The 22,745-nt window shown below is 47.9% G+C and overlaps 2 protein-coding genes across 16 annotated transcripts in view; one reads left to right on the forward strand and one right to left on the reverse strand.

Annotated features, from left to right (window-relative positions):
* Positions 1–2,769: 2,769 nt before the first annotated feature.
* Positions 2,770–7,790, forward strand: ckba (creatine kinase, brain a). The gene is made up of 8 exons (XM_080012385.1): positions 2,770–2,841; positions 3,489–3,690; positions 4,081–4,235; positions 4,325–4,457; positions 4,925–5,096; positions 5,657–5,780; positions 5,866–6,055; positions 7,530–7,790. The coding sequence occupies exons 2-8, from the start codon at positions 3,498–3,500 to the stop codon at positions 7,706–7,708; spliced, it is 1,146 nt and encodes a 381-aa protein (XP_079868511.1). The 5' UTR covers positions 2,770–2,841; positions 3,489–3,497; the 3' UTR covers positions 7,709–7,790.
* A 1,127-nt stretch (positions 7,791–8,917) lies between these two features.
* The window catches only part of mark3a (MAP/microtubule affinity-regulating kinase 3a), a 43,134-nt gene continuing 29,306 nt past the window's right edge, over positions 8,918–22,745 (reverse strand). For 2 of the 15 annotated variants that reach the window (XM_080012298.1, XM_080012296.1), the window contains exons 11-18: positions 22,342–22,454; positions 21,698–21,845; positions 21,228–21,424; positions 20,764–20,867; positions 17,432–17,701; positions 16,145–16,171; positions 11,192–11,236; positions 8,918–9,742 (exon numbers count right to left, since the gene is read on the reverse strand). In XM_080012298.1, coding sequence (XP_079868424.1) covers positions 9,397–9,742; positions 11,192–11,236; positions 16,145–16,171; positions 17,432–17,701; positions 20,764–20,867; positions 21,228–21,424; positions 21,698–21,845; positions 22,342–22,454 — 1,250 coding nt within the window. In that variant the 3' untranslated portion in view covers positions 8,918–9,396. Of the gene's footprint in view, positions 9,743–11,191; positions 11,237–13,891; positions 13,972–16,144; positions 16,172–17,431; positions 17,705–20,763; positions 20,868–21,227; positions 21,425–21,697; positions 21,846–22,341; positions 22,455–22,745 lie in introns of all 15 variants that reach the window. The other 13 variants (XM_080012297.1, XM_080012289.1, XM_080012303.1 and 10 more) reach the window with 7 other exon arrangements.

The following is a 22,745-nucleotide window of genomic DNA, read 5'->3' on the forward strand; positions in this document are numbered from 1 at the left end:
GAGCTCAGCTCCGGACGAAGGAGCGCGCCGCCGCGGTGACACACGCGGTGTTGTTGTCGCAGGAAGTCGCAGCGAACCGCAGATGTGGGCGCCGCGCGGATGGGCCGAGCGGCCGGGATGACGCCGCGCACATGCTTTGGAGATCTGCGGTTCACGCCCAGCGCCGCGCGTCCTTCCGGCGCTTCGTTGGTCTTTTTGTCGCATGATGATGACGTGCTTCCGACCAAAACTCTGTCGGCGCTTTTGTATTTACTCCGTAATGAATGAAAGTATTTAAAGATGTAATTACAAGGAAAATACAGAATGACAATAGAAATAAAAAGAATTTAAATACAGAATGACAATAGAAATAAAAAGAATTTAAATACAGAATGACAATAGAAATAAAAAGAATTTAAATACAGAATGACAATAGAAATAAAAAGAATTTAAATACAGAATGACAATAGAAATAAAAAGAATTTAAATACAGAATGACAATAGAAATAAAAATTATTAAAATACAGAATGACAATAGAAATAAAAAGAATTTAAATACAGAATGACAATAGAAATAAAAAGAATTTAAATACAGAATGACAATAGAAATAAAAAGAATTTAAATACAGAATGACAATAGAAATAAAAAGAATTTAAATACAGAATGACAATAGAAATAAAAAGAATTTAAATACAGAATGACAATAGAAATAAAAATTATTAAAATACAGAATGACAATAGAAATAAAAAGAATTTAAATACAGAATGACAATAGAAATAAAAAGAATTTAAATACAGAATGACAATAGAAATAAAAAGAATTTAAATACAGAATGACAATAGAAATAAAAAGAATTTAAATACAGAATGACAATAGAAATAAAAAGAATTTAAATACAGAATGACAATAGAAATAAAAAGAATTTAAATACAGAATGACAATAGAAATAAAAAGAATTTAAATACAGAATGACAATAGAAATAAAAATTATTAAAATACAGAATGACAATAGAAATAAAAATTATTAAAATACAGAATGACAATAGAAATAAAAAGAATTTAAATACAGAATGACAATAGAAATAAAAAGAATTTAAATACAGAATGACAATAGAAATAAAAAGAATTTAAATATAGTTTAATATAATTATAATACATAGGATATTGATAAATAATGTATTTAAAATGATATTATTATAAATGTATAATTAGTTCTGTTTTTCTGACTACATACAATACTATACTATACACTATACAATACTATATATTATACTATACTATATATTATATACTATACTATACTATATATTATACTATACTATATATTATATACTATACTATATACTGTACTATACTAAATATTATATTATATACTTTACTATATAAATTTTTTTACATTTACATTTCAGTCATTGATCAGACGCTTTTATCCAAAGCGACTTACAATTGTACAATCACTGACGGACGCAGCCATCAGGAGCAATGAGGGGTTAAGTGTCTTGCTCAAGGACACTACAGCATGCTAGCAGGAGGAGCCTGGGATCCAACCAGCAACCTTTACATTACTACACCACCAGCTCTACCTCCTGAGCTGCCATCCCCGTATATAATATGCTATACTATACCACACTATACTTTATAGTATTGTTCTGAAAATGAAATTGTTAAAATGATGTAATGATTAAAATTATATCAGAGGTTACAACTTAGTAACCCTTCACAAGTGTATTTAAACATGAGACAGACAGACAGAGAGAGAGAGAGATAGACAGATAGATAGATAGATAGATAGATAGATGATAGACAGACAGACAGATAGATAGATAGACAGACAGACAGACAGATAGATAGATAGATGATAGACAGACAGATGACAGACAGAGACAGACAGATAGCTAGATAGACAGATAGATAGATGATAGATAGACAGACAGACAGACAGATAGATGACAGACAGACAGATAGATGATAGACAGACAGACAGACAGACAGGCAGTCAGACAGACAGACAGGCAGGCAGGCAGGCAGTCAGACAGACAGACAGACAGACAGACAGACAGACAGACAGACAGATGATAGATAGACAGACAGACGACAGACAGACAGACAGACAGACAGATAGATAGATAGATAGATAGATAGACAGACAGATGATAGATAGACAGACAGACAGACAGATAGATGATAGACAGACAGACAGATAGATGATAGACAGACAGACAGATAGATGATAGACAGACAGATAGACAGACAGATAGATGATAGACCGACAGACAGACCGATAGATAGATAGATAGATAGATAGATAGATAGATAGATAGATAGACAGATAAATAGATAGATAGATAGACAGACAGATAGACAGATAGATAGATAGACAGATAGATAGATAGATAGATAGACAGACAGATAGACAGATAGATAGATAGACAGATAGATAGATAGACAGACAGATAGACAGATAGACAGACAGACAGACAGACCGATAGACAGACCGATAGATAGATAGATAGATAGATAGACAGATAAATAGATAGATAGACAGACAGATAGACAGATAGACAGACAGACAGACAGACCGATAGACAGACCGATAGACAGACAGATAGACAGACAGACAGACAGACCGATAGACAGACAGATAGACAGGGCTGTATCCATCTAGTCCACTTAGTCCCGCCCTGCCTCGGACTGTCCAATAGAATGAATGGAGTCCAGGCTCTGACCAATCGGGACGCAGCTCTCATCCTTTATAAAGCCTGGGAGCAGCCAGAGCTGCAGTGTCAGAGTGGTGGAGCAGCCAGGCACCAACATAGGGATCTCAGTGTCTTCCCCCAGTAGTACTAGTGTCCACACCCAGGTAGGAGGCTTTTAATTATCTTCACTTTTAAATTACTAACTGTGCAGTCATAGATTACTACTGTCATAGATCAAAACTATGTAGTGTTTTACTCCTCTGTAAATGCACGTCTCGCCGGGTGTTGCTGCAACCTTGACCAGACTTTTTGAGAACTTGGATTTATTTATTATTGTATCGATTTTTTTGGCCTATATTTTCTGTATTGATTTTCTTGTTTATTATTTTTTATATTTCTACTTTAAATTACTTGTGCATTCACAAAAGCATTGCTGTAAAATGTCTGTACTTATATTTTATTATTATTACTTATTTTGAGATCCATCAGTACTGAGAGTTGGGTATTTCTGCACACTCATTGTCTTGGATTACTTTTCTAAAGTTTTGGATTACTTTTCTAATGTACTGAATCACTCTTGTAAAGTTTTGGATTACTTTTGTAACGTATTCGATTACTTTTCGAATGTGAAATTACCCCATGAGAATCTTTTTTCCCCTTCACCGCACTTTCATTCTAAAAACGAGGGAACCCCTCTCGCTCCACCAGCTCCTCTGGTGGAGCTGTGGCTGTGACGTTCAGGAACGTCTTGTGGGCAGCGCGGCCTGGGATGACTTTTCCAACGCCCGCCTTCCTTCTCCCCTGGCTGCAGGGCTCCGCCATGCCTTTCGGAAACACCCACAACCAGCTGAAGATGAAGTTCAGCTCGGAGCAGGAGTTCCCCGACCTGAGCCTGCACAACAACCACATGGCCAAGGTGCTGACCCCCGCCATGTACGAGCGGCAGCGGGGCAAGCAGACCCCCAGCGGCTTCACCCTGGACGACGTGATCCAGACCGGCGTGGACAACCCAGGTAAACGGAGGGAGGGAGGGAGGGAGGGAGGGAGGGCCATTAGTCAGAACAGGGGTGTGTTCCAGGAGGAGAACCTGCAGAGACCACTCCTCCTCTGAGAGCTGCGCCAGTCGGGCGTCAGGTGCATGGGCGAGGCAGGAGGAACCCGACGCGGGGTCGATAATGATCTTGCGGTGGAGGCCGTCGGGGAGGAGCAGCGGCCGCGGCGTGGACGGCGTCCGGACGCTGAGGAGGACGAGCATCAGCCCCAAGGTGTCGGTCGGAACGAGGGCCCCGCGGAGGCGGGGGAGACTGAGGGGGCGCGACGCCGCAGAGCCTGGGCAGACATGCAGACGGACAGTAAACTAGCTGTTTGTAACCTTTGACCCTTGCCTTTGGCCCGTCCTCCAGGCCATCCCTTCATCATGACGGTGGGCTGCGTGGCCGGGGACGAGGAGACGTACGAGGTGTTCAAGGAGCTGCTGGACCCCGTGATCCAGGACCGGCACGGGGGCTACAAGCCCACGGACAAGCACAAGACGGACCTGAAGCCGGCCAACCTCCAGGTACCTGCAGCGCCCCCCGCCGCTCCGACGGGACGAACCGGACGCCAGAACTGACCTCACACCCCCCCCCCCCCTTCCCCCCCCTGCAGGGTGGGCACGACCTGGACCCCAACTACGTCCTGAGCTCCAGAGTCCGGACCGGAAGGAGCGTCCGGGGCTTCTGCCTGCCGCCCCACTGCAGCCGCGGGGAGCGCCGGGCCGTGGAGAAGCTCTCCATCGAAGGTAGAGCCCGGCTGCTCCGCAGGAAGCAGATGCTCGGATGACAGGAAGTGGACTGTGTCCGGCCGGATTTGGACTTGACGTGGGATCTGGGGCCTGGGGGGAAGCTGATCAAAACACACAACGCCCAACAATGTTAAAATGGGGGAGGAATCCACTCCGTCCTCTGACTCCTCATCTGTTGATATGTAGAGGGCGCCATCTGGTGGCAACGGCTCATAACACATGACAGAGGGAGAGAAGGGCCCCTGTGTTCAATGTCCTGTGGTATTTTATTTGGAACTAAAAGGCTCAATGTGGGGGCCACACATGTGCATTTCAGAAAATCAATATCCAAGTGAAATTATTAATGGAAGAATTAAGTGAAAATGGAATCTCAGCTAAATGTGGCCAAATGAACCGAAACATGAGGTCCACGTTTTTTGGTGTGTGTTTGTAACGTGTCCCCCCCCCCCACCATGTCCCCGCAGCCCTGGACTCCCTGTCCGGGGACCTGAAGGGGAAGTACTACGCCCTGAAGAACATGACGGATGCCGAGCAGCAGCAGCTGATCGACGACCACTTCCTGTTCGACAAGCCCGTGTCCCCCCTGCTGCTGTCGTCCGGGATGGCCCGGGACTGGCCCGACGCCCGCGGGATCTGGTCCGTGCCCCGTGCCCCCCAACAGTCCCAAAAATGGACGACAGCCTCACCCTGAACCGTCTCTAACATTGAACCTAAACTTCACCATCTCTAACCCCACATTTTTTGGACCTTTGGGATTTGGGAGTCACACACACACACACACACACACACACACACACACACACACACACAGGTTGTGGATGAATGGAAGTTACATCAACTAGTCGTGTGTTTTTAGCTGCACAAATTATCTTCCCAAGTGTTGTAAAAGAAAGTCCATATTCAGACCTTCTCATTATTACTATTATTCTCATTATTATCATCAATATTATTATCCTTATCATTATTATCAACATTATCATTATTATCATCAATATTATCATCTTTATTGTTATTATCAATATCATTATTAGACTCAATGTTTAATGACGCACTATTTTACAACTTTAATCTACTTCAAATTTGAAATCAGTTTTTGCTGCAGATCTTTTAAAACGTCCAAAGTTAAAATCTCAAGGAAACCTCCTGCAGTGAAGGACGGTTCGTTCAAGAGCTTCTGTGTCCTTACGTCCGCTCAGGCACAACGACAACAAGACCTTCCTGGTGTGGGTGAACGAGGAGGACCACCTCAGGGTGATCTCCATGCAGAAAGGAGGCGACATGAAGGAGGTGTTCACCCGCTTCTGCACCGGCCTCTCCAAGGTGAGGAGGTCGAGGGGGGGGGGGGGGGGGGGGGGGGGGTCGTTTTGAAATCACAGTCAAAGCCTAAAAACCACTTCCTGTCCAGATCGAGACGCTGTTCAAGGAGCGCGGCCACGCCTTCATGTGGAACGAGCACCTGGGCTACGTGCTCACCTGCCCGTCCAACCTGGGCACGGGGCTGCGCGCCGGTGTGCACGTCAAGCTGCCCCACATGAGCAAACACCCCAAATTTGAGGACGTCCTGAAGAGGCTGAGGCTCCAGAAGCGAGGAACGGGTACGCTCAGCACAGACGCACCTGACCGCTATTACTTCAGCAGATTGGGGTTTTTCATCCGAAGCTGAGGGGAATTTTAGGCCGTTACGAGAATTGTCACAATAAATTAGAATGCGTCGTGAGGGAGTTGACATCAGATGGATTGAGGGAAAGTAGCCGTCAGATTCCAATGTTCAAATGTCAAAAGATAACGTGAATACATTAATATCTACACAGATCAACCACAACATTAAAGCAGTGACAGGTGAAGTGAATAACATGGATCATCTGGTTCTAATGGCACCTGTCAAGGGGTGGGATATATACACACACTGTATATCCCACTCCTTGTTCTATGAGGCAGCAAGTGAAGAGTGAGTTGTTGAAGTTGATGTGTTGAAGCAGCGTAAGGATCTGAGCCACTTTGACAAGGAGCACATTGTGATGCTGGACGACTGGGTCAGAGCATCTCCACAAGCACAGGTCTTGTGGCTGTTCCCGCTCTGCAGTGGTTACTACCAAAAGTGTCCAAGGAAGGACGACCGCTGAACCGGCGACAAGGCTCATTGATGCACGTGGGGAGCCAGGTCCAGTCCGTCTGGTTCGATGCCACAGAAGAACTACTGTAGCACAAAGTGGACGGTGCTATGATAGAAAGGTGTAGAACACACAGTGCATGGCAGCTTGCTGCGTATGGGAGCTCACAGTGTCCATGCTGACCCCTGTCCACCCCTGAAAGCACCTACAATGGACACGTGAGCATCACAACTGGACCATGAAGCGATGGAAGAAGGTGGAGGTCTAATGAATCACCTTTTCTTCTACATTATGTGGATGGGTGGGGTTAGGGTCCGATCCCATGGAGCCTCTGTGGGATGTGCTGGAACAACAAGCCTGATCCATGGGGGCCCCACCTCCAACTTGCAGGACTTAAAGGATCTGCTGCTAACGTCTTGGTGCCAGATACCGCAGAACACCTTCAGAGTCTGGTGGAGTCACTGCCTCCATGTCACAGCTGATTTGGCGACACGAGAGGGAGCTTCACAATATCAGTGATTATTAGTGGTGCTTTTAATGTTGTGGCTGCTCGGTGTATATAATTACACTACTGCAGTGGCATAAGGTGAAAGAGAATTAAATTGTTAATCGCAATAGATATGGCAAAAAAAAAAAAAAAGTTGTAGACTAACATGTGATTCAGAAGGTTTAGTGCCATGTCCCCAGTATTTGGGAAATTGTCTTTTTGTCCCTAACCCAGATAAAGGTGAGAAGGGGGATATCAATTTAATCTCTCATAGCGACAGGCTGCATGCTGTGTTAGCTCAGTGCATGGCTGCAGAGGGGTTCAGCTAGCCTAGCTCCTGGGAAATGTCCCAAAAAAACTGCAGTATTCCTTTGATGCAACCAAAGCAAGTTCATTTGAGGCCTTTCCACACCAGGTTCACGAGTTTACATTAGTTTCCCTGAATCCTAACCCCTGATTGGTCGGCCACAGGGGGCGTGGACACGGCGGCGGTGGGCGGAGTCTTCGACCTCTCCAACGCAGACCGCCTGGGCTTCTCGGAGGTGGCGCTGGTGCAGATGGTGGTGGACGGCGTGAAGCTGCTGGTGGACATGGAGAAGAAGCTGGAGAAGGGTCAGGCCATCGACGCCATGATCCCCGCCCAGAAGTAACCTGCCCCACCCCTCCCGATCTCAATGTTGTGACTCCGCCCTGGAATGCACTGTCTGAACTTGAAATAAAATTCTGCTCCAAGTCGTCGTGGCTGATGGTCAATGTGGAAGTTTGAGGCCTGTAACGTGTGTTTGTATCACCATGGAAACCACCGACCGACTCCTGACGTGATGCTGAAGTGTGATCTGGGATTTTTAAAGTTCCCAAAATGAGATCCGACGGGTCCGGGAATCAAATTAATCTCGTGATGTTTCCAAGCATTGTCCCCAAATTCAAACTACAGAATATTGTGTGAGGCAGTTCGGAGGAAATGTGCGTTTGAGGATCTGGAACGGGAGTTAAAATGGACGCTCAGAGTTCCAGTAAGTTTAGGGTGTGCAAAAAGTAATCATTGCATTGACCAGGTGACTGCTGAGCAATGTGCTTTGACCCAAAAACTCCAGTTTCAGCCGCAGAACTCAAGGGTTCATTCAATTCCTCTCCCAAAACCAAACAAAACCCTGCAGCATTAATCACTTCAATGCAGCATTTTGGCCCCCCCCCCCCCCCCCCCCCCCAAAACCACCGAGTCCCTCCCACCCCGAGGACGACGGGTCAGCGCTCCTTCCCAACCACCTTCGTGAGAAGTGGCTCTTATGCGCCGCCCCACCGGACACAGGCCTCTTTTCAGCCGGCCAAGGTCCGCGGTTCTCTAGCTGCGGTCCGGGGACCCCCGGGAGGCCCCTCCAGGGGGTCCCCGACCAAACCACGAGCAGTTCAACTTTACGTTCTCGTTCCCCGGACGCGGCGGCGTCAGAACGTCCGGTTAATGAACGTTTGGATCCTCGTTCCACCGTCATCTCCCCAACCAATCGGATCCAACGGCTAGAAGAATATTGATGTCAGGTTGTCGAGGGACTAAATCTAATCCGAGTCACATGAAAAACGTTGAGAATCACTGACCTAAGTAACAAGGACTGATCCAAAAATAAAAATGTCTCTATATTGTCATTCATTAAAGGTCACAATCAAACTGCGGTTCATCACATGCAGCTCGTATCCAACACCGTTCAGTTCACGTTTCACACCAGGCAGACGTGCTCAACGGTTCCTCTCGGCCCGTCATCTCCCGGTACAAACTGACAGCACGAGGTGGGACGGTCAAGTCGAGACACTTTAATTGAGACATGAGTGACCCCGCCCCTCCCCAACCCCCCGCCCCCACCAGTGGGCGTTTACCTGATCTCCATCATCTCTACTTGAGAACAAAATAGAAAAAGAAAACAAAAAAAAACGAAAAAAAAATAATAAACAGTCGAGTACTGCAGTGAAGCCGTCTTTAAAGTAAGATACAGTATTTACACGGAAACAAACACTACGTTAATTCCTTTCCAGGAGGAAAAAAAAACAAACATGAAATAAATAAGACTAGAATTCCTTTTTGTCCACATTCACAGCATGACAAATCATATGGAACTGGTTAATGGCCTGAAAACACTGGAGATATTAGTAGGTCATTCTGTGATTATTGCCAAAAGCCTTAACTCTATACATTAGAAGTCATTACATACTCTGTATTGTGTTTAGAAAAAAGACATTTGGAAACTGCTACTTGGATGATTGTACAGCTTAAATACTTCTAGATATTTATATATTTGTCGTTTTTTTTTTTTTTTTTCTCGTTTTGTTTCTGTTTCAACCCTTTTGTTCATAGCTTTAACTCGTTGGCAACTTTGGAAGCAATGTTTTTGAAAGCGATGGACGAGCCGGAGATCCTCTTGAAGCGCACGCCGTTGAGCGACAGGCGCGGCAGCTTGCACACCTCCATCTCCCACTGCACCAGGTTCTCGGCCCGCCCGTCGCCGTGCACGCACAGCAGCAGGAAGCTCTCCTGCTGCTCGTAGTCGCAGTTGTTGGCGTCCAGCACCTTGCGGATCTCCCGCATGATGTGGCCGGGCTCCATGGAGCTGGTCGTCCTCATACTCCAAGTGAAGCGCAGGGAGCGCGGCTTGCCGTCTTTAATTTCCCCTTTCGGATCCCCAGGTACATGGCGACTGGAGGGAGGGAGGGGGACAGAGGTTAGAGGTCGTGGTGGGCGGGGCCTCGCAGTTCACATCTGTCCATCATGGAGACAGAGTCAGGGTGGGAAAACAGCCTTTCGATCCTCAAGCGGCTGGTGCCGAGTTAATATACAAGACAGCCATTTCTGCGCCGGCCGTCGACCGGCCGCGCCCGCCTGGCGCCCGCCGTGGTGCGCGGGTCTGGTTTCCCGTCACAGAACACGTGGTACGAGCGTCGTCCTCTCCGGCTACAACCGCTCTCCCGCTTTCATTTGTGTGGCGTGACACCAGGACACACCACGGCGGCGCGCTTGAGGGCGGGGCTCCCACACTCAGGCCCCTGGTCGGCTTGGGCGTAAATGAGTTTGTGACTTTTCTACATAAAGACCATAAAAGTGTTTCCCAAAAGGTTCAGATGAAAAAGCCACATTTTAACGCAGGTAACGACATTTAAATGCACAGCTCCCCCCCCCCCCCGCTGGCGGCCGTCAGGCAGATGTTCAGGATGTGCAGGCGGAGAACTTGAAGCACCCGCCTGCGCATCCTCAGCACCTGGGACCAAATCCCCCTCAGAGGGGAGCAGAGGCCGAATCAGGCACCAGCTCATTTATTGTTATTATTATTATTCATATTGTTATTATTTATTGCTACTGGCGGTTGCACATTTTCCACCCTGAATACACACCCATGCTGGATTCACAGCCGGGTGTTAAATCCTTACAGAAACATACAAATTAAGGCTGGGTACTGCGCAGGATCCCACGATTCAATTTCAATACAAAAAATATATATATTTAAAATTTTATACAGAGTATGATATATTATAAGGAGTATGATCTGACACATGCACTAAAAAAAACTTAAATGTAATAATTCAATTCGCTTGTGATGGTGTTTAAGTTCATTTTAATTTCATTTAATGAATACGGCTGATATTGAATTTAATTGGGAAATAACTTATATACATTACAATTCAGAGATTGAAACAACAGAATTGAAATGTACGGCAGTATCGTTTGTTTTGTTTTTCTCACCCAGCCCTAATAAAAACATTGTAAATAACGTCAAACACAAACAAAACATGCTATGCTAGTCAACCAAGCATCACACACAAACAGCCATGCAAAAAACTAGAAAAGACAAACACGCTCCTCAGATCCTAAAAACTGGAACATCCCCAAGGGGGGGGGGGGGGCAGCAGCGACACTGAAGCATGGGGGTCTGGGGAGGTCTACAGGGGTCTGGGGAGGGGTCTGGGATTTCTCAAGGGCCTGAGGAGGTCTAGGGGGGTCTGCAGGGTCTCCCTCCTCAAGCCCTTCAGTCCGGGGTGGGGGGGGGGGGGGGGGGGTCTCAGGTCTGAGGAGGTTCTGGGGTGCACGGGGGGGGGGGGGGGGTCTGGGTGCGGGGCGGCGGGGGAGGGGGCAGGCGGACGCTGAACCTCACCTTGAGCCCTCAGGTCTCCCGTTTCTCTCAAACTCTGTGGAGACTCTGGGGCGCATGAGAAGATGGAGGGGGAAGAAGAGGAGGATTGTGCACGTTTAGAGAAGAGTCATCACAGTGGGAAAAAATAAAATAAAATAAAAAAAAGAGCAAATAGTTGAAGCAGAAGGAAAGTGACGCTCAGTACGAATGACACGAGAGGCACCACAAAACAAAACAAAGAACAGAACAAACTCCGTCGCAGGCGACTGGGAGCCATGGAAGACGTCCTTCCATGGGGGATGAGAGAACGCAACACAACTTAAAGCTTTGATGGGTTTTTTGTCTTTTTTTCAGGAAATGCTCAAAGCGACGCGTGCCACGTTCCGAAACCAGAAGCAAAACCGATTGAAACTCATCCAGTAGGAGAAACCAGTTTCATCTATTGCCACGACAACAGTTCTCCCCTGGAGCGCGACGGTCAACGCCACAGACCACGCAGGGCTGCACAGCCGTGCCCCCCGCCGCCCCGGTACCGACCCCGAGGGGAACCTCAGCCCCGCCGCCCCGGTACCGACCCCGAGGGGAACCTCAGGCACAACATCTGGACTTGAAGACCAGTTCCATGTTCGCTGCTCAGAGAATTCACACAAACACCTGAACCTCTCCGCCACCAGTGGCGGAAAATCCAGGTTTAGGAAGTAAAAGTCCAGTCCGGGATCTTGATTCAACCACGTGGACATGCTAATGAGCATCAGATCCAGGGACCTGGGTACGGCACAACCGCCGGCATCGTTTGAGTCAAACAGCGACCCCGCCAGCGCTGGGTCCGCAACAGGAACTGAAAGCTCCGGTTCCGTCTCTAACGTTGACTCATAACTACTGCTTCCTACGAGACCGGACCCGGAACACGGAGCCGGCGGTCGATCCCAGAACTCCTCACGGCGCCATGAGGTTCCGGTCGTGATGGGCGTTGAGCAGCGGCGGTCAGACCTCAGTTCAACCGCGTAGGAGTGCAGGCTGCACCGAGCTTCTCCACAAGGTAAAGGCCCCAATGTACTTTCCGCGTCCCGCGGCTCTGTATACTCTGCATTCCGGTGTCCGGCCACGTTCCACACGAGAAAGCTAAACAGTGACCTCATCACCAACAGCTCCTCCGTCTCATGTACTTACCTGAGAGAACGAGGTCCTGAAGTTCGCCCTCTCTTGTCTATTTTTTCCATCCATTCATTTTCTCTCCCCATGATGGTAAATAACAACACATTCAACTACACGACGCAGCAAGAATCAGGCAGCTCTTCATTCAAACCTGCCAAAGAAAAATCACTTTCAAGAGCAGTGAAGTATCAGCTCAGGAGTAAAAATAGAAGCAAAAACATCATGAGCAATGTTTAAAGAAAAAAAATAAAATAATCGAACACACACACACACACACACACCATTTCATTAGAATTTGGTCAGCATCCTCTTCCTCTTCCTCCACCTGCAGACATTCTCTTCTCTTCCTACTGTCTGGCCCACTTCCGTGAAGAGTTTGGGGCCGTTTGGACGTCCTTGTACTATTTGGAGACGAGTTGTAAAGGTGGGGGGGGGGGGGGCTGCGAGCATCTGCTCTACCCCTCCGGCACGGCCACGCTGGGCACGGCCACGCTGGGCACGGCCACAGCCGGGCGGCACCGAGCGTCCGCAGAGGAGAGGACGCCGCCACGTCGCACGGAAGCGGAGGGCACAACGTGGCCGCGAGTCGTCAGCCCGAGGTCGACATGAGCGGGGGGGCCGAGTTGGGCCGAGCTGCGCCGGGGGGGGTCAGGCCTGCGCCAGGGGGGGTCAGGCCCGCACCGGGCGGAGCGGCCTTCGTGACAGGAAGGTGGAGGAGGATGGGGGATGGATGTTTGTTTTTTTTTGAAAGAGATTTCCAGTTCCAACACATGAGGGAGCATTTGGGCTGCGGGTGTGACACACAAACACCCAAACAGGGAGGAAGGAGTGAGTGCGTGTCGAAGGGGTCGCTCCCCTCTAGGGCCGGGTTTCGCCAAAAATCGCACAATTTGAATCAACATCGATTCATGTTGACGCTGGACGATACGATTCTCTATCGATATGTTGACATTCTATACATAATGAGAATTCCAGCCAACTTTTCAGTTTACCTCCTGACATGCATTACACAAATATTGCATGGAACACATTCAGTCAGAATTTTAATATTCCAAGTGAATTTTGACTATGGTATATTTAATTTCACGGGAAATGGTTGCATAACTCCCAGACAAAGTATTGATTCAGATATGAAAACAATGGAACTTAATTGTATCAGAGCATTGATTTGTTTTCCACCCAGCCCTATTCTCCTCCACATACAGAACATAACACAGTGAGTTGTGTTTCCAGGCTGCGTTGGGGGTTGGGGGTTGGGTGGAGTGGGTGGAGGGGTGGGGGAAACAGGCCCTTACTCTAGACGGCCATCTTTGAACTCCTACAATTCCCTATATCTTCAACTCCTGAATCTGAAAGAGAAGACGTGTTCTGAACAGAAGGCCTGAGCTTCTTGACAGGGACATGACAAGAACAAAGCAAAGCAAAAAAAATTTTAATAATTAATGCTTTCATGGAAACCATGGAAACCCCCCCCCCCCCTCCCCCCAAAGAAAGAAAAGCCAGTTGAAATGGAGGTGCTGATGAGGAGGAAGGCGGTGGATGGAGGCTGGTGGACAGAGGACTTACTAAGGGTCTTTGCTCCCTGCGTGGAGGGGGTGGCAGGCCCTGATTTGACCATCTGCCGCTTGGCGGGGTCAATACTGACCCTGGGCGGAGAGGAAGAGCAGCGAGAGGTCAGAGGTTAAAAAGGACACAGAAAAGAGGGCCGGAAGACACATTAAACACACAAGACAAAAAGAGGAAGGAGGAAACCAAAGAAATGAGGCGGAGGGCAGGAAGCGATGGAGCCCAGCTTCCTGCGAGGGGAGAGAGACGAGGAAGGCGGAGGCTCCCTCTGTGAAAAGTGAACCGAGCAGATTCCGGAACAGGGGTAAAAGAAAGACACAAAGTGAAGTGAGAGAGGCGTGATGGACAGTAAAAGGAGTGATGAGATGAGAGGATGAGGATGGTGATGACGCCCTGAAAGCCGCCGTCGGTCTGAAGGTACGACGTTCGGACGGCGACGAGGTACGAGCCTCGGAACAACCACCTCGGGTGTCCACCGTGCAGCCACTAGAGGGGGACGCTGCGCTTCAAGACGGGGGCCTGGGAACTCCACTAGGCTCCCATGACAAATGCAGCGAGGACCCTCGTGCCAGTAGCCACCAGGTCACTGCCTCTGAAACCCTGAGGGACTTGAAGGTCTGCACGAGGACAGCATCGATCCGACAAAGATGGAGGAACACTGAGCCGCCCCCTGTTTCTGTTGAACAGTGGTTTGCTGTTAATGATTTACTAAAGCTCCATTATTTATTCTAGGAACGCTAGAGGAGGCAAAACTTTACTGAGAACCACCGCATACAGTGAGGAAATGAACTCAGACCCCAACTGTGACGCAGCAGAGCGTGGGGGATTTTGGACAAATCACAGCGAAGGGGATCCGGACCCTGACTTTCTACCTCACACACACACACACACACACACACACACACACACACACACACACACACACACACACACACACACACACACACACACACACACACACACACACACACACACACACACACCATCTGACAAGAGTCTTTGTGCTTGAAAAGTTCTGTTTTTTTTAATGCCTCCTCAGCCTTTAAAAGGGCATCGAACCGGTATCAAAGACCCGGGCTCCTCGCGCCACACAGCATCACAGGGTCCGCAACGCAGGATGCGACAATAACAATCTGTCAACTGAGGAGATGTCCAAACTCAAATCCTCCACCAGCAGCCAGGAGCGAGCAGCGCTGCTGCCTTCAGAGGACTGGAAACCGTCTCTCCACGGCGAAAACAAAAACAACAGATGCAAAGTCCCGGCAGATCAGATCCTTTCTATCTACTCCTCTGTGACTGAGAACCCCGACTATGTCATTACAACGACAGAGGTGAGTCCACAGAGTTCAATAATCAACGCTCATCGAGTTGTTAAAAAAAATAAAATAAAAAGCAGACCACTCAACAGCAGCCAGAGCAGCGACTCCATGCAGTGACGGTTGAGTATTAGTGTTGTTGTTGTTGTCTTCTGATTGTTTGTGCAACGTTTGCCCATCGCTTTTCGTCTTTTCCCCTCAAACAATCACCCAAATTTGGTACGTTGAAATACACACAGATGAACCAAACCATGATGACCAGCAAGGTTTCATCAGATTATTGTATCCAGATTTTTCTTCCCTCTTCTAAACAGATTTCTGCTAAATCTTCACATCTTTGGCCGATGTTGAAGTGTCAATCCCCCGGGAGCGTCGGGTGGATTACGCTAGGTTCCATTACAAAGTCAAGTATTTTTAATTGAAGACGACACTTTATTTTCTACAAAGATTTCCTTCTTTTGATCCAGTGATTCGTTTTTTTTTTTTATTCTTGGTCACTTGAGGTGGTGGATTTTTCTTTTTTCTTGGTGAATTTCCATCCATATCCACAGCTCACTGACCACAACGAGCTACGCTGCTTTGGATTATTCACAGCGGCTGCCTTTCACTCCTCGCACGTGTGTGGCGGACCCCGCCACCAAAGTTGGAAATAGCAAATAGAGGCGCACATGCAGAACGCAAATACATTGAATGGCTGTTTCCTATAAAGTGCTAGTGAAAACCAAATATTGGATTTCTTACCAAAATGGATCCACCACTTAAACATCCTAGCACTTGTGGGACAGTGATTGTGTGCATTTAAACGTACCAAACGACAGTTTGTGTGTTTTGTTAGTTAAGCACGAGCAGCCCCACGCTTGTCGGAGTTGAGGCGAGCTGGAGTGAGGTCGGTTTGAGTTATTTTGGGAACACAGCGAAGGCAGTACAGGAGTCCTACCTTTTGGCAAACCTGAATGACATGTTTCTATAACAGAACCAGACAGAGAGACAGTGAGGATGGGTGGAGGAGGAGAGTGTGGGGGGGGCGGGGGAGGAGGGGAGGGGGGGGGGGGGTATGAAAAATCTGCATGAGTGAACAAAAATAAGGTGACTGGAATAGGCAACAGTGGAGGGGGTTCAGGACGGTCAGAAGGACTGTTGATTTCCATTCCTCATTTTAGGTCATTCATCACAGGGCGGTGGTTGCTGGCTAGCGGCCCGCCACGTGGCCGCGGCCGGACCCAACTGGGGCCCAGAGCCGCACGCAGAATCCCTGCATTGTAGATTTAATTGAATGATCCTCTCTGGGGATCCTACTCAAATCAAAACCTTTCGCAAAGCTTGGGAATTTCCCCATGCTTCCACTTAGTTACCAAAAATAGTAATAAATAACACAGTTGTCTAAAAACTACGGTCAAACATCTGATAGCTTTCAGGTCGTTAAAGTGCTGAATTTCATCATCTCCGGTCAATTATCATTTTGTTAAGTTACAAAAGGGCTCAGAAGGCCAGAGACTGTGGCCGGCAGCTAGGCAGCGACTGGAACACAATTTAGACGCAGGAAATAAATCACATTGTGCATGACAGCGAGCGTCCCCCAGCGGTTCTCCAACAAGGCAGTATGTTGATTGGCTTTTAATATGAAAGAGTCACAGCACGACAGACGGAGCACGGACGGCTCTACTCGCTCACCGCCCCAAATTATTAATCACCATCGTTCACGATGAGGGTTACTGTCGACAATAACACACAAAGTGCAGAGATGAAGGTTCATGTTTTTTAATCAGGGTATTTGCAGGTGTCATTTTAGATTCCAAATAACAGGATTTTTCTCATGATACTGTGGGGGCAAAATTGAAGAGCAATCTTGTACATCTTGCTCCTTTTACCGGCGGGGACTGACAGCATCGTCAATGTCTCTTTTCTGAATTAATAGAATTAATAATTACATACAAACTATTTAATATGCCTAAAAATCAAATTTGAGAATTTTGACATTATTTGTTTTTGCTGTTTTATTACCCCTCGGGAGATCAGCAGCATCTTCAACGTCATTTTTATGAACAACTGCTTGTTTATTGCCAACAATCCCTTAAAAGGTTTAATGAGCCCTACAAATCTAATTGAGACTTTTTAACAACACAATTTAGTGTTTTAACCCTCGAGTCAATTTAACACTTTTTAATGGACCCACAAACACCCTGTTTAGCCCCCCCCGAGCGTCTCCACAGCAACCCTGCCTCACCTGCGCGTCAGCTTGGAGGTGAGCTTGGAGAAGAGGTTGCTGGTTCCACGGCTGCGTGTCTGGGAGAGCGGCGCGGCGTCGTGGGACAGCGTGGGCGAGGCGGGGGGCCCGTTATAGGTGGCGGTGCGGCGGTCCCGCAGCTGCCCGCCGTGGAAGGTGCTGCGGCTGGCCGTGCCGCGCGGGAACCGCAGCCGGTCTGGCGTGGTGGCGTTGGCCACGCTGTGGGTGGAGGCCACCGGGTTCCTCTGGCCACTGGGGGACACCGCCACACTGCTGGGTGGAGGAGGGGGCGGACCAAGAAGAACAGGGCGTCGGAACCAGCGGGAGCAGCGATGGAGGGCACGCACACACACACACACACACACACACACACACACACACACACACACACACACACACACACACACACACACACACACACACACACACACACACACACACACACACACACACACACACACACACACACACACACACACAGCGTTTTCTCTCCATCGCATTCAAGTCGACACAGGACCGATCCCAAATGAACTGTTTGGGATCATCAGAACAGCATGAGGGACAGACAATACACGTCCAACAAAAGCCACGCCATCAAGTCCCTCCTCTCTGAAGGTCAGATGTTATCCCTCTGATCACAGTTGTGCACAGTCCCTGCACACAGCTCATCTGAAATCTCCCCTCGGTGCCAAGCCTCCCTCCCTGGCAGGTTTCCTCTGAACAGAGCTGGTTGGGCTGGTCTGAGAGAGTGAACCTCTTCTCTCAACGTCTCCCTGCCTGGGTGAGCACAGCTTTCCCAGTTTGAAGCAGCTCAATGCAATGTGTGAGTGCATACGACAAAGAATCTTGGAAACCTCTTGAAATCCAACAGTTTCACCGCTTTAGCCTACGACAAGTGAATACGTGTGTGTGTGTGTGTGTGTGTGTGTACTGGTAGTATACTCCAGTCCAGCCTGATAAAGCTCCTGCTGTCGCAGAAGAGTGAGATGAACTCTCCGTGTCCTGGACTCCGTCTTGTGACCGACACGAGGAAGAGTCACAAGACCGATACGCACGTTGCTCAATGAAACGTTGTATTCCTCCCGTTCCCTTCGCAGGGACTTCCCTGAAAACGGCGGCGAATCGGTTTGGCCACCCGCCAACGAGCGGTGGGGGAAAAAAACAATAAAAAACACAACAACTTTTTTTTTTTCATGACCAAAACAGAAATATCTAAGTCAACCAGTTTGTTTCTCCCCCCCCTTCTACCTGTTAAAAACACGACACTGTTCTTAACTTGTGAACGCTGCAGCGTGAGACGGGTCCTAGTTTGTTAGAAACTAAACAGAAAGAGACGACACCGTGCGCTCGGACGACAGGGGGGGGCAGGGGGGGTCAGAGTTCACGGCAAAACACGGAAGAGGGAGAGGGTTAACACATCCAGCATGTATGCGTTGACGCCTCCATAATTGTCTGCGAGGGAGCGAGACCACCCTGGGTCCGAAAGGTCGGCGGTCGCAGGGACAATTCATCAACCCAACGGACTCACGCTTGGTGGCGGCGGCTTGAATAAAGTGGATACCTCCTCCTCTTATCCTTTTATTCAGAGATGATGGCCATGGTTTAGTCAGCGAGCGTGTTAAAGAGAGCGCCAGCGCGTGTTCACACTGTTCTGCCGCAGTTTGAGCTCGTCTGCGCGTGGCGTGGCAAAACACACTCCAAACGCTGATTTGAAACGACACGACACGCCCCACGACATGCGACAACCTCACACCACCAGACCGTTCAGCTCTGATTCCGGTACCCAAATCATGGATTATCACGAAGTTATTACTCAAAATCCATTGTTCACCATTAAATTTGTTAACTTTTTTTTTTTTATAAACAAACATCACTCTTAAAAACATAAGGATTGCAAACTCAGAGCAGAAAATATCACAGAACATTGGCTCGCACATTACAGAATGTGAATTACAGCACATCCATTGGGATCGAGCCGGTCCTTTATTTTATTTTTTTCTCTTTATAAAAATTTTGCACATGTGGCTCTCAAACTGGAATGAGTAGCGTGGCAAAATTTGGGTAGAACAAGATGTGCAATAACAGTAAAAGAGGGTGGTGCTGCCAGGTAGCAGCACTATGAACAGCTGGACAACACCGTAGACACCGCAGAGGGAACACTGGTGTAGTTAACTCTGAACCGTGTCTCGGCCTTTAATTCTCCTCAGCCCAAATGCAGGTAGGTTCACCTAATTCACATTTTATTCGTCGCTATTTCTATCAATAAAATCTATTTTAAATTTGAATGCCAAACACACAAATGGAGAATCTAACAATTTTATGAAAAAGATCGCGATCTTGAGAGTGACAGCTTCAGCAATGCAACCTTGGCCAGGGTCAGAAACCTTTAGAGGTGGCGGCCGAGTTGGCCACCATGCATCAGCAGTAGGTTGCCAAGATTGACAAAACGATTGCCAAATTAATGATTTTATTCTTTGGGAGAAAATGGTCCAATATAATCTTAATACATCCTCAACTATTAAGAGTAAAATCAAGGAAAGGGGAAACGTATCAATTAACAGCAATGTATTTTTTGGTTATATTTAAAGGTTTTTGTTACATACGAAAGTGGTTGGCAATGGGGCAACCACATCTCATAATATGGTTGACAACGGCCCAAATCTGGTTGCCTGGGGCAACTGGGCAACCGTTAACGTGGAGCCCAGATCACGCTGGAGCAGTGTGAACAGGCGGTTTGGGAAGCGGGTCCGGGACTAGTTGAGATGGTTAGAGGGGGGCGGGGGGGGCTTGGACATGAGGAGGGGCAGACAGACGAGGGGGGCGGGGCCTGCCTCTTACTTGGGCGTGTCGTAGTCCAGAGCGTAGTAGGAGTGAGGCAGCGTGGCCCAGCCTGCCTGGCAGGTGTACGACGGGCCGACCGTTTGGTACCTGAGCCTCACGGAGCCGGACGAGGCTCCGAACACAGGCGGGGGGGGACTAGTGGAGCATGCCATCTCAGTCATGCTGCTCACCGCAAAAACCAACCAAAAAACAGCCCCAGACAGGCAGAGGCGGAAAGTAAAGATGATGAGGGGGGGGAGTGAAAAACAAGAAAATTAATGACAGAAAAAGAGAAAAATACAAAAAAGTGGAGAAGTTGGAGTACAAAAAAGAAAGACATTCCTCTTTGGGTAACATCCGCTTTGAGTCGTCGCTCAGTGAGCAGCGGCAGATTCCTCGGGACGGCAAAGGCAGAAATCAGGATTTCATGCACGCCAGCCGCAAACTCCAAGGAAGGAAAAACAAACAGCGGCAGCATCGTCCGGCACCCCACGCCTACTTTCCCTCCTCACCTGTTCTCCTTCCCGTTGGGAATGACAGACAGGCGGTCCGTGTTGTTCCTGTCGCTGCAGACGTACGTGTTCCTCCTCGTCATGCCGGCGGAGGCAGTGGTGCTCTGCTCGACAACACACACCAGGAAAAAAACATTTAAAAACACCAGGGGATTTTTTTGTAATTAATATAAATATCTAAATGTGTGATATATATATATATATATATATATATATATATATATATATATATATATATATATATATATATATATATATATATATATATATATATATATATATATATATATATATATATATATATATATATTTTATCCCCACAAACCAATTTTTATTTTATTTATTTTTTTACTTAATTGTCCACATTGACTTACATGTAAAACAATGAGTTAAAAATTGTTCTGCATCCCACCAGAAGAGGGCGTGGTGTGCGTGTGTGTGCGCTCTGAATTTCAGGGACTCACGCTCGGGCCCGTGGTGGCGCCTTTCTTGCGGTCAGGGATGTCTGCCTTGTTGGGGTTGTTGGCGTTGCCTAGCAACGGGCTGGAGGGGGGGGCGGTGCTGGGTTTCCTCAGCTGGACACTGTTCTCCTCCTTGGAGTCTCCCGACGTGGTCTGACTCCTCTTGGGGTGGACCGAGCCAGGAGGGACATTCTGACCCACTGAGGGAGGGAGGCTCTCATCAAACGTCATGACATATTTGGACAAGCAGCCATGTCTCTTGAAATTCTTGTGAAATGCACCAGTCAGTTTGTTTGATTGTAGATGTTGTGGAAGTTATTGACGGCTTCATGATCAGTTTATCCAAACCAAATCTCTTTCCTTTCTACTGTATCCTCTGTACTCAAAACCACAAGAAATACACATCGAGGTTGACCTTTGTCTGGCAATTTTGAGCTCCCCGTCTCCTTTTCGGTGTTCTGGCTGCTTGTTACCTTGCTCGCTGTAGCGTCGCTGCTTCTGGTTGGAGGATACGCTGCGCTGCACCTTCAGGTGCGACGGTGACTGACCGTTCAGCTCGCTGTTGGGCCGGGGCTTCGCCAGCGAAAGGTTGCTGCTGGAGACCGAGTCACTGGGCTCCAGCTACACACGACACACACACACACACACACACACACACACTTACAACTGCAACAGATCCCGTATTCCAAATTCAACTCAGTCGTAGTCCACCCTGTCAGTGGAAGTGAGTTCCCATGTGCCGGAATTGACAAACTGTCATTTGAGGCAGGTTGGAGCATAAAAACTGGCAGCGTTTGTGCTCCAACATGACAAGTTAAAGACGTTTTAATTGACCGGCATAGATTGTTAAGGGAGAGTCAGGACTATGGCTCAGGTCTCCCAGCATGCGTGGTCTAGATCACTGATTCTCAATCTTTTTCACGTCAAGGAGCCACTGTTTGATCCTCACCAGGCCACGGACCCCATTTGATCAGATTTAGTCTCCGGGATGTAAACAAGTGAGTATTGGACATTCTCTAACTGGGCAACATCTTGGAAACTAAATAACAGTGAAGTTGAACTATTAGTCATTTTGCCGGGACCCCCTGGGAGGACCCCACGTTGAGGAGCGCCGTACCTCTGAGGTCTTCCTTCCGAGCAGCAGGTATGTGGCTGTGATCTCGTCGTATTTCATCTTGGCCAAAGACTCCTGGATCTCCTCCAGGTTGTATCCCATTCCCACCATCACATCTGCGGCACAACCACACAAGCACGCACGGTCATTCACAGGAAGAATCATCTCGCGGTAGTTTGTGCAGTCTGACTTACGTCTCGAGGGCAACATGGGAAACTGCCTCTTTTTATCGGAGGACATTTAGTCTTGAACCAATGGTGCAATTTTTGTTGTATTTTAATTTTCTTCAATTGAGTGCCAACTTTCCATCTCCATTCAAAGGGCCGATCTACAAATACGTGCCAATTGAACAGACCTGTATTGCAGAGATCTCCAGGGACACACACACACACACACACACACACACA

Source organism: Zeus faber (genome assembly GCF_960531495.2).
Source record: "Zeus faber genome assembly, chromosome: 13".
Lineage (NCBI taxonomy): Eukaryota > Metazoa > Chordata > Actinopteri > Zeiformes > Zeidae > Zeus > Zeus faber.